This window comes from Sorex araneus, chromosome 2 (assembly GCF_027595985.1).
Source record: "Sorex araneus isolate mSorAra2 chromosome 2, mSorAra2.pri, whole genome shotgun sequence".
Classification (NCBI taxonomy): domain Eukaryota; kingdom Metazoa; phylum Chordata; class Mammalia; order Eulipotyphla; family Soricidae; genus Sorex; species Sorex araneus.
Genome location: NC_073303.1, coordinates 235,352,248 through 235,364,340, shown reverse-complemented (window position 1 = coordinate 235,364,340; position 12,093 = coordinate 235,352,248). Strand labels below are relative to the sequence as shown.

The 12,093-nt window shown below is 50.2% G+C and overlaps 1 protein-coding gene across 1 annotated transcript; it reads left to right on the top strand.

Moving 5' to 3' along the window:
• Positions 1 to 9,026: 9,026 nt before the first annotated feature.
• Positions 9,027 to 9,977, top strand: LOC101556391 (olfactory receptor 1M1-like). Its single transcript, XM_004619431.2, has one exon. The coding sequence runs from the start codon at positions 9,027 to 9,029 to the stop codon at positions 9,975 to 9,977; it is 951 nt and encodes a 316-aa protein (XP_004619488.2).
• The last annotated feature ends 2,116 nt before the right edge of the window (positions 9,978 to 12,093 follow it).

Here is a 12,093-nt window from a genome sequence, read left to right as displayed (position 1 = left end):
CATTTCTCTGCACCCGTCCATGCTCCTCCACCCATCATCATCCTGCTCTCATACCCCCACCCCGACCCCCATGTCTGTCCCAGTGATACCCAGTAACCTCAAAGCCATCACCTTCGAATTATTGATAAATGGAGCCTGAAGCCAATTTTCAGTGTGGAAACCCAAGTTCTTTCTTTAATTGGGTGTTTAAAGAAAAACACTCAGAGTAGTAGTAACATGTGCAATTTTTTCACCTCAATGAATTTTTTAATAAAAAATAAGTGTGCAGGCCGGAGTGATAGTACAGTGGGTAGGGCATTTGCCTTGCATGCGGCCAACCTAGGTTTGATCCCCGGCATCCCATAGGGTTCCCCCAAGCACCGCCAGGAGTAATTCCTGAATGCCGAGCCAGGAATAACCCCTGAGCATTGCTGGGTGTGACCCAAACAGCAAAAAAATTAATAAATTAAAAATAAATATATAAATTTGGGGGCAACCTCCATGAGTTCTCAGGGTGCTTTATGGTTCCAGGAATTGTACCTGGGTTTCCCTGCTCTGTTCTTTTTTTTTTCTGGGGAGAAGATCACACTTGGCAATGCTAAGGGGTGACTCCTGGCTCTGTACTCAGGAATTACTCCTGGCAGTACCCGGTGGACCTTATGGGGTGCTAGAGGTTGAACCTGGGTCAGCTGTGTGCAAGGCAAACGTCCTCCCCACGGTGCTATCAGCTCTGACACTTACTCCCATGGGGACCCCTGTCCCTTTTCCTCTCTGTCTACAATGGCCTCGTTTTAGATCGTCTTCCAGCTGTGAACATCCTAATGAGAAGCCAATCCATCCACTTCAAAGGCTGCCTCACCAGCTCTGCATCACTGGCACGTTTTTTGTTTTTTGTTTTTTTCCCCCAGGCTTGTCAAATGCTCTTATCGGAGCTGTGTCTTATGACCAGTACGAGGCTCCCTGCAGTCCCCTTACGTCCAGGGTCATCGTGGACCCCAAGCTCTGTGGCCTGCCACTTCTAGCTTTCACGGCAGTTAGCGTTTGGAGGCCCTTCTCTGTTCTGACATCCTGCAGGTCCCTGAAAATTCCCCCTCAGTGGCCTTGCTGAGCTCCCGGGATGCTTGAACTGATTCATTGATACCGTCCTGGGGTCAGGCCAGGAGAAGCCTAGCGGGCTGGCAGGGAAAGTGACGTGTTCAGGGTCTGGGGTTCCTCTGCCCTTTGAGGGCATTTTCTCTGATGTCCAAACGCTCTCCATCCTGAACGTCACCTCACCTGGCAGAAACTGCATTTCTCTATTTTTGATTCTTTCTCATCTCTTGTTGGTCTCATATTCTATGGGCCTGTGTTTGGAATCTACACCCAGTTTTCAAGGGCTTCATTCAATTCTCAATATGCTTCTTACTGGGGTTATAAAAAGCTACATTTTTTTTCTTTTTCGGTCACACCTGCTGGTGCTCAGAGGTTACTCCTGGCTCTACACTAAGAAATTACTCATAGCGGTGCTCAGGGGATGCTATGGCATGCCAGGGATCAAACCCAGGTTGGCCACATGCAAGGAAAACGCCCTCCTTTCTGTGCTATGGTTCCAGCCCCACTTACAGTTTTTTAAACTGCACCTTATGTGGTGAACTTCAAGTACTATACACACTTGTGTGATTTAGGGAAAGGTGGGGTTGGGACTCGGGGATTACTTCTGGCTCTGCACTCAGGAATTACTCCCAGCAGTGCTCAGGGGACCCTATGGAATGCTGGGAATTGAACCCAGGTTGACTGTGTGCAGGCAAATGCCCTACCCACTATATCATCCCTCCCGCCCCTCTGCTATGTTTTGTTTGGGGCAACACCTGGCAATGCTCAGGGCTTCCTCCTGGTTCTGTACTCAGGAATTACTCTTGGGGGTGCTCGAGGAACCCAATGGATGCCTGGGATCAAACCCGGATCAATAGCATACAAGACAAGTGCCTTCCCCATTGTGCAATTGCTCCAGCCCAGGGCCCACTTTTTCCTTTGTGTTCTGTCTTCTCTTTGATAGAAAGAGAATCTGGAGGGCTGGAAGCAGCTGTTTTGAGATATATCAATTAAAACCCACCTGCAGCTGAAACTTGGCACCATGGAAGGTCTGTCTCCTGTGGAAACTTGTTACATTGGGAATCACAGCCATTGAGTATATATATATGTGTGTGTGTGTGTGTGTGTGTATTTAATTCCAGAAGCTGTGATAGCAATGATTCTCCATGTTGGATGTTGGTTGAGATAGGATCCTCGGGGAATTTAGAAAAAAAATGCTTCTACCTGATCAAGTCACTGGAGATTTAGCTTAATTGGTCTGGTAGGAGTTTCCTGCACTGGGATCTTCCAAGGCAAAACAGGAAGTTCTTTCTTTCTTTCTTTCCTTCTTTCTTTCTTTCTTTCTTTCCTTCTTTCTTTCTTTCTTTCTTTCTTTCTCTCTCTTTCTTCCTTCCTTTTCTTCCTTTTTCTTTCTTTTCTTTCTTTCTCTCTTCTTTCTGTCTTTCTTTCTCTCTTTCTTTCTTTCTTTCTTTCTTTCTTTCTTTCTTTCTTTCTTTCTCTCTCTTTCTTTCTTTCTTCCTTCCTTCCTTCCTTTCTTTCTTTCTTTCTTTCCTTCTTTCCTTCCTTCCTTCCTTCCTTCCTTCTTTCTTTCTTTCTTTCTTTCTCCCTTCCTTCCTTCCTTCCTTCCTTCCTTCCTTTCTTTCTTTCTTTCTTTCTTTCTTTCTTTCTTTCTTTCTTTCTTTCTTTCTTTCTTTCTTTCTTTCTTTCTTTCTTTCTTCCTTCTTTCTTTCCTTCTTTCTTTCTTTCTTTCTTTCTTTCTTTCTTTCTTTCTTTCTTTCTTTCTCTCTCTCTTTCTTTCTCTCTTTTTTCTTCTTTCTTTTTTTCTTTCTTTTTTCCTTCCTTCCTTCCTTCCTTCCCATTTTTCTTTCTTCCTTCCTTTCTTTCTTTCTCTCCTTTCTTTTATATATTGAATGGCCATGAACACAGTTACAAAGCTGTTCATGATCAGGCTTTAGTCGTACAATGTTCCAACACATGTCCCTACATCAATGTACATCAATGTACATCAATGTACCGAAGTTCCCAGTTTCCCTCCTGTCACCACCCTCCCCACCCACCTGCCTCTATGGCAGACACTTTTCACTTTTATTCTCCCCCACACACACTCTTTTGGGCATTATGGTAGGTTATCATGTTTGTTCCTTTACCTACTTTCAGCACACAGTTCTCATCCAGAGTGATCATTTCCAACTACATACATTGTCATAGTGGTCCCTTCTCTATCCCAGCTGCCCTCTCCCCCAGCACCCGAGGCAGCTTCCAACCATGGACCAATCCTCCTGGCTCTTGTTCCTCACGTAAACAGGAAATTCTTTAAACACAGCCAGGACCAAGCGTCCTGAATGACTGAATTAGTCAGACAATAAATTCAATCTTTCATTGTATGACTGAATCCAAGACAGAAGGGGTAGGTCGGAAGGAGCCTGGGCACAGGGGCAAGCAACTCACTGGTGTAATAATCAAGTCTGTGACCTATGGGCCAGCAAAAGAAGGATGAAGTTGGTCATCTACAGCGTGCAAACGAGGATGGTTTATATTCTGAACGAGGGCCCCTAAACATGACCTCCAGATGAATTTTGTGCTCCTGTGTTCATGGGAACACCTCACAGTACCCAAACCTGGAAGCAAGCCGGGTGTCCGAGAACAGAGGGGTGCAAGAAGAAATCATGGTCTATATTCGTCGTGGAATCTGACTCAGCTCTGAGAAATGAGATGGTGCCAGTCACCCCGATGTGGACTCGAAGAGTGTCAGGCTGAGTGACATCAGGAGGGGAACAGACAGAGGGGGATCGCTCATCTGTGGGTCATAAAGAAACATAGTAAGGAGGGGCTGGAGCAATAGCACAGTGGGTAGGGCATTTGCCTTGCATACAACCGACCATAGTTCCATTCCCAGCATCCCACACGGTCCCCCGAGCACCACCAGGAGTAATTCCTGAGTACAGAGCCAGGAGTATCCTCTGTGCATGACCGAGTGTGACCCAAAAAGAAAAAAAAAAGAAATATAGTAAGAGAATAACAGATGGCCAAAGGCAACAGGAATGGAGAACGGGTCTACAGAAATGAACTTACCAAGGGCAAGATGAAGTGTGAGAACGAGGGTGGAGGGGCCCCTGGGACATGGCTGAGGGCAGGGGCCATCCTGGTGGGGGGTGCTGGTCTTGGGACATTGCACCCCTGGATGCCCATAATGAACCATATTATAAATCACAAGGCTTGGGAGACAGAGTGAGAGGAGAGCGGGAAGGGCACTTACCCTGCTTGCAGCCAACCTAGGTTCAATCCCCAGAAGCTCCCAGGGTTCCCCAAGCCCCACCAGGAGTGATTCCTGAGACACAGAGCCAAGAGCCATCCCTGAGCACTGCTGGGGTGTCAGCCCCCACAGCAAATAAATATTATATGGGGTTTCAAATGATTTATTTAAATGAACTGAGCTAGGAATGTACATTCCATGCCGCGGGACCTAGAGCATCAAGCAGGGGAAAAGGGGCAAGGACTAGGGCTGGAGCGATAGCACAGTGGGTAGGGCGTTTGCCTTGCACACGGCCAACCTGGGTTCAATTCCCAGCATCCCATATGGTGCCCCAAGCACCGCCAGGAGTAATTCCTGAGTGCATAAGCCAGGAATAACCCCTGTGCATAGCTGGGTGTGACCCAAAAAGCAAAAGAAGAGGGAAAAAAAGGAAAAGAAAAGGAGCAACTCCTGAGTGCAGGGCGGGGCTAGGAGTAACCCCTGAGCTCTGCCATGTGCGGCCCCAAAACCAAAATGATGATGATGATGAGAATGGGGGGAAGCTTCCCTCGACAAGAATGGAATGACTTCTTCTTTTCCCTGAGAGCAAACTGTTGTGTGTCTCAGAGACAATCAACTGGACCCCACGAGAGTCCATGTCCACTCCTGCCAATCGAGGGAGAGACACAGGGACGGGACAAGGAAAAGCTTTTAGGGAGACGGACCTGCAGAGAGGAAGATGGTGGATGCATGTCCTCAGGGCCAGCACTGACAACCAGAAGTTATTATAGGAAAAGCAAAAAGGGGCGCAGTTTTGGTTAGGGGGCTTTAGACTGGTGGATGCTGGTAGAAGCGATACATTCCCTCCTGGCTGTTCCCCCTGGGGACCCCTTCCCACATTACTGCAAATAACAAAATTTGGAGGGCATTGGTCCATACCTAATGGTACTCAAGACTGACTCCTGGCTCTGTGCTCAAGGGTTACTCCTGGCAGTGCTTCAGGGGGTCGTATGGAATGCCAGGGATGGGACCTAAGCTCACCACTCGCCACGTGCAAGGCAAACGCTTTCCTCCCTGTGCCACCAAAAAAATTATTTTTAAACTTTTCTTTTGATTGATAATATTACTGATGATGGCTTCTCAAGTGTTTCGTTCCCTTTTCTTTTCTTTTTGGGTCACACCCGTCAATGCACAGGGGTTACTCCTGGCTCTGCACTCAGGAATCACCCCTAGCAGTGCTCAGAGGACCATGTGGGATGCTGGAAATTGAACCCGGGTCAGCTGTGTGCAAGGTAAATGCCCTACCTGCTGTATTATTGCTCCAGCCCTGAGGAACTTTATTACTAGCCCGAGCCAGTGCTAGCTCGAGCTCGGGTACGAGTCTCATCCAACACAGTGGAGTCTTGACAAGGACCCCGACTCCGAATCACAGGCAGTTTATATAGGGTTCAGTCAAGAGGAGGTTTATATATGATCTATTTTTAGCATTGCCCTATTACAACAGTGGTAAGCAATTAGACAGCAGGTACCAGTAACGGTTTGGGGTTCTCTCCAAGAAGGGTGCGGGGATCCCTCATGTTGGCCAGATCCAACTGCCCAGTGTCTTATCTAGGTGAATTACTCAACTGGGAGTTTGCCAGAAACTGCAAGTCCTGCTCCAGGGAAACAGAAACTGAGGCCTAGGGGAGAGTTCATGTTAACTGCAGCCTGTCCTGGCTTCTGAGGAGCCCGATTTGGGGCCTCACAGGTAGTGTCTCAGTCACCTCTGGATCTGATCACCATTGGATTCCAGCACTGACCCACTAGCCCATCTGATCAAGACTTGTCGGGAAGGGTGGGGCAGCTTGTTCTCAAAAGGAGCTGAGAAAAGAGGCAAAGCATCTTGCCAGGGGACCCAGAGACACAGGCACCAAGCAAGTTGGGAAATAAAAACAAAATGTCCCAAGTTTCCTTCTGAATAAAGATGTGTAATTATCCACCCTGATGTTCCATACCCCCACCGCCCTGTCCCAGCCCTCAGAGGCAACGGAATCATTCAGGGAATAGAAGTGACTTGGGCCCCATTTGTTTAACAAGGAGCTTTGGGGATTGGCTTCTGATTGGCCCAGAGCTAGTAAATATTCCCTTGGTCCTTCCCCCTTCCCGTTTATCTCCCAGCTCTGCATTTCTTCCTTAGGTCCCGATGCCCACTGTGTGTCTGCGATACTTCCCATGTCCTAAGCGCTAAGCTCCCTCTTCTCCCTTTCCTGGAGGAAGTGGCTGTTTAGTCGGGGATCAGCGTGAGCCAAGCTGAGCCCAGGCTTCAGAGATGACTTTGGGAAGAGGAAAGACAGCCCAGTAAGTGGACTAGCAGGGAAGGAGGGGGAGATGGAAAGTGGGAGAGAGAAAGGGAGAGAGGAAGGGAGAAGGGGATATGGAGAGATTAGAAGGAGAAGAAGAAGGAGATGAAGAAGGAGAAGGAAAAGGAGAAGGAAAAGGAGAAGGAAAAGGAGAAGAAGAAGAAGAAGAAGAAGAAGAAGAAGAAGAAGAAGAAGAAGAAGAAGAAGAAGAAGAAGAAGAAGAAGAAGAAGAAGAAGAAGAAGAAGAAGAAGAAGAAGAAGAAGAAGAAGAAGAATGAGAAGGAGGAGGAGAAGGAGGAGGAGAAGGAGGAAAGGAAAGAGGGGAAGGTAGAGGGGGAGAGGGAGGGACACAGAAGGAGTGGGAGAGAGGGAAAGAGTGAGGGGGAGAGAGGGGAAGGGTAGAGGATGAGACAGGGAGAAACTGGCAGAAAGAGCATTCGGAGATGGGCTGGAGTGATCATATAGCGAGGGAGCATGTTTGCCTTGCATGCGGCCAACCTGAATTTGATTCCTGACATCCCACATGGTCGCCCGAGCACCCCCAGGAGTAATTTCTGAGTGCAGAGACGGGAGTAACATCTGAATGCTGCTGGGTGTGCTTCAAAAGTAAAACAGCCACCCCACACAAAAAAAGGAAAGATAAGGAGAGACAGAGAAACATGGAGGGAGAGAGAGAGAGAGAGAGAGAGAGAGAGAGAGAGAGAGAGAGGTCAAGCAGGCGAAAACGTACAGGCAGACGCAGAGAACAAACAACCTCTATTCTCTGTCTTCTCGAGCCCCTAGGAACATCTCTCCCGCTCTATCTCTCATTCTTGTTCCCAGACCCCAATTCAGCGGACTTCTCAGCCCTCTGGCTCAACCTCGCCGAGCCTCTGGGATGCTCCTGCATCCTTTGCAAAGCCAGCTATTGTCAGCGTGAACCACTCGAGTGATCTGGAGCAAATCAGCCAACTGGTCTGACCCAACGTAGTCTCTGCCAGAAGACGTCTGTCACCACCAGGCCTTGTAAGCCTCTGTAAGCCCGTGCAAGATGTTTGCACCCTGCGCGCCCCCATCCCTGGGGCTTCCCGGGAGATCCTGGGGGAAAGTCTCACCCCCGAGTTGGTTAAGGGAACACCCGGATGTGCCTGTTCCCCACGCATCTCTTTTCCCACAAGAACCAGGAGTGAGACAGGTAGTAGTGGAGGGATGTGGGGTTCGAGAGATGAATCACAGATTCAGGGATGCCTGGGATGGACAAGAGGGTCAGGAGTTGAACTGAAAACAAAACAGAACAAAACTTCATCTTTCCTCCACACATGATGGCATAAAGTGAAAGGTGCTCCGCCTTCTCCACTGGTGTGGAAATGTGCAGGAAAGAAGTGCCTTGGTGGTTGGGGGTCTGTAGCGGTGAGATTTGGTTGGGGTTGGGGGGATGCAGACTCAGAGAGTCCAGGAAGGGCAGGGAATGTGGGCGAGGCAGCAGGAGCCGGCACCCACACTCTGGGCTTTGGATTTGGGCAGATTTGCAGTTTGCTTGATGTTTTTGTTTGGGGTTTATTTTGGGGGGGGCAGCACCCCCTTAGTGTCCAAGGACCACTGTCAGTAGTGCTGGGGGTCAGATCTGGGTCTCCCACATGTGCCTAAGCCCTTTGGAGCCAACTGCCCTCATTGTTCCCTTTAAGATCCAACATTATTCTCCCAAAGTTGGCTAAGTCCATCTCAGGAGATGAATTTCCTCCCAGTCATGTTTCCTATGCGACCTCACTTCCACTGAGCAGGAAATCTGGGGGTGAAGGTGGAGGGGGGAGGTTCTAGTAATCACAAAAGGATTTGAGCTACCTCCAAATTCCCATCATTTTGCCTTTCAGCCTTACTAATGATTCGGGTCTGGGGGCTGGAAAGACAGTCCAGTGGAAAAAGGGCTTAGCTTGCACGAGCCCCACTAGGAGTGATCCCCGAGCACAGAGCCAGGGGTCGCCCTGAACATTGCTGGGTGTGGCCCCCAAACAAAGAAACAAAATTGGTACAGAATCTGCAATGATTGTGGGTGAAATATGGTAACGTCAAAGGGTCTCCATGATCCTATGACCCTGTTACTTGCATGGCCATTGCTTCTTGGGTATGTATGCATTTCTTTTTCTCTTTCAGTAAATCTCTTGCTAGTTTCTGAAGTCCGGGATCACACATGCTGAGTTTTCTAGACATCTGCCTGCTCCAGGAATATCCAGGAAAGCATCCTGGGACCAAGTCCTAACATAGAGTTTTTCACCAACATTGACCAACGGTTGGAAATAGACATCACATAGTATAGACAGGACGTTTGTCTGAATTTTTTTTCTCTGTCCAGAATCTCCTTTCCCCCCTAGGATCTTCCTCATAGTTGATGCATCAAACTTCCACCTTCGGATACTGTGAGAGAAATTATGCCCATGGAAGCCAGGAATGTCACCCACACGGGTGAGTATTTCATCCTGCTGGGACTCGCAGAAGCCCCCGAACACGAGACGCTCCTCTTCATCCTCTTTCTCCTCATGTACCTGGTCACGGCCGCCGGGAACCTGCTCATCATCGTGGCCATCAGCACCGACCCCCACCTGCACACCCCCATGTACTTCTTCCTGGCCCACCTGTCCCTGGTGGACTTCTGCCTGGCCACCAACACGGTGCCCAAGATGCTGGCCAACATCCAGACGGGCAGCAGGGCCATCTCGTACGCGGACTGCCTCACCCAGATGTACTTCTTCCACTTCTTCGGCATCGTGGACAGCGTCCTGATCGCCGTGATGGCCTACGACCGCTTCGTGGCCATCTGCCACCCGCTGCACTACAGCAGCATCATGAGCGCGCGCGCGTGCGCCCTGCTGGTGGGCGGCCCCTGGCTCTGCTCGGGCCTCCTGTCGCTCACCCACATCCTGCTCATGGCACGCCTGGTCTTCTGCGCGAGCCACGAGCTGCCCCACTACTTCTGCGACCTCACGCCCATGCTGCGGCTCTCGTGCTCGGACACGTTCGTCAACCGCGCCTTCGTGCTGGCCGTGGCCGGCCTGGTCATCGCCGCCCCGTTCGTGTGCATCCTGGCCTCGTACGCGCGCATCCTGGCCGCCGTGCTGCAGGTGCCGTCGGCGGGCGGCCGCTGGAAGGCCTTCTCCACCTGCGGCTCGCACCTGTCCGTCGTGGCCCTGTTCTACGGCACCACCATCGGGGTCTACCTGTGCCCCTCGTCCGTGCGCACGGCCGTGAAGGAGAAGGCCTCGGCCGTCATGTACACAGCCGTCACCCCCATGCTCAACCCCTTCATCTACAGCCTCCGCAACAGGGACATGAAGGGGGCCCTCAGGAAGTTGGTACACAGGAAGGTCAGCGCATCCGCCTGACCAGCTGGACCCTGGAGGGTCAGTCCAGAGCCGGGCATGGACACCGTGTGTGTGTGTGTGTGTGTGTGTGTGTGTGTGTGTTGCAGGGGTGGGGGGGTGTCTTGGGTACAGAGCAGGTGTGGTGTGGTCTGGGAGAGGTGCCCCCTGGGAATTTTGACGGATGATGTTGAAAGGAAGTGCCAGGACGAGTCTGTCATTTTTTATTTGGTTTGGAGAAGGCAGGGGATTCCCACGTGTCCTATTTTGCTGTTGATTTTCTTTGGGGGCCACACCTGGAGATGCTCAGGGCTGACTCCTGGCTCTGCACTCAGGAATCACTTCTGCTGGTGCTCAGGAAACCTTGTGGGATGATGCCAAGGATCAAACTCAAGTGGGCTGCCTGCAGGGTAAGCACCCTCCCTGCTGGACTATCGCTCCAGCCCATACACGTGTCCGTTGAGGGGACTGTCTCATGCTGGAACTCATAGGAAGGTGGGTGTAGCCCGGAGTGGCTGGGTTTACCTCGGTTTTGAATCCACTTAGCACTCTGCATTAATCTGGGGGAGCAGAAGAGACCGATGCCTGCTGTGTGAGGGAGATGGGATACTTTGATGATAGCAAATGTGCTGTGAGTGTGAATGGGGAGGGTGGGAAAGAGTAAGGATGCAGGATGTGGGTCAGAGAGGGGAAACCCAGAAAGGCTTCCTGAAAGAAGTCTAGGAAGTTTAAAATATCCATGGTGTTTTAAATCATTCTGACTATAATCATGGGGTGAAGTGTTCTGAACCAGAAAAACAGTGTGTAAAAAGGTGCGAGGACAAAAGAAAGAGAAGGACCCCTTTGTGGTGTGGAAAATGCACTCATTTGGGGAGATGCCTGATTACACTGAAACTTAGGAACCAAACAACAGGACTGCTGGGCTTTTCAAGGCAACTCTTCAGGGAACAGGAGGGTGGGTGAGGGGGCTTCCTGCTGCCCATCTCGCCCCAGTCCGATTCTCTGGGGAGTCTCCACTCGAGGTAGTAGGAAGGAACCCACTTTGGAGGGTTGTTGGAGGAATGAGATTCGGGGCTCACGCCAACAGAATGGGGCGCCACAGCAGACACTGCTCTGCCCTTGGGCAACAAGAGCAAAATGACCATGAACCAACCACGAATCTCTAGGCAGGAGGGAAGGAGCCGCAGGCCTGGATCCCCGAGCCCTCTCACTGTCTCTGCCCGTCTCCCCCTTGCCCCGTGTCTCTCCCCCCTCATCCCCCCCATCCACGCTTGGGAGCCACGTGGGACTGCAGGGCAGGGTCCTGATGATCCCCCAGATTCGAAGCTGAATGAGACGATGGAGACTGTTTATTTTCTTCTAAAAGAACCAGCCACTGGGGCTGGAGCGATAGCACGGCGGGTAGGGTGCTTGCCTTGCACGCGGCCAACCCAGGTTCGATCCCCAGCATCCTATATGGTCCCCTGAGCACCGCCAGGAGTAACTCCTGAGTGCAGAGCCAGGAGTAACCCCTGTGCATCGCCAGGTGAGACCCAAAAAGCAAAAAAAAAAAAAAAAAAGAACCAGACGATAGAAATGAGGGCCAGGAGGGCTGGGCCCGGGATTGGAAGCTTGTCACAAATGGGGGGAGAGGAGAGGGCGGTTAGGATGGAGACGGGACCACTCTGACAATGAGAGTTTGACAGTTGGAAACGATGACTGCACAAAAATCGAGTGCTTCAAGGAGGTAAAGGGATAGACACGATAATCTTACAGTATCTGTGCCATAAACCATAATGACCAAACGAGAGAGAGACAGAGACAGAGACTGAGATAGAGACAGAGACAGAGAGACAGAGAAGAAAGTACCTGCCATAGAGGCAGGCTGTGGGGGTGGTGAGGGGGGAACTGGGGACATTGGTGGTGGGAAATGTAGCTTGGTGATGGGACTGGTGTTGGAACATTGTATGAATGAAGTCCCAATCATGAGCAACTTTGTAACTGCTTATCTTAGATGATATGATTTTTAAAATGTTTGAAAAGAACCATTTTCTTAAAACATTCTTTTATTGAATCACCATGAGATACACAGTTACAAAGTTGTTCGTGATTGAGTCTCAGTTATACGATGTTCCAACATCATCCAGTCAGCAGCCACAAT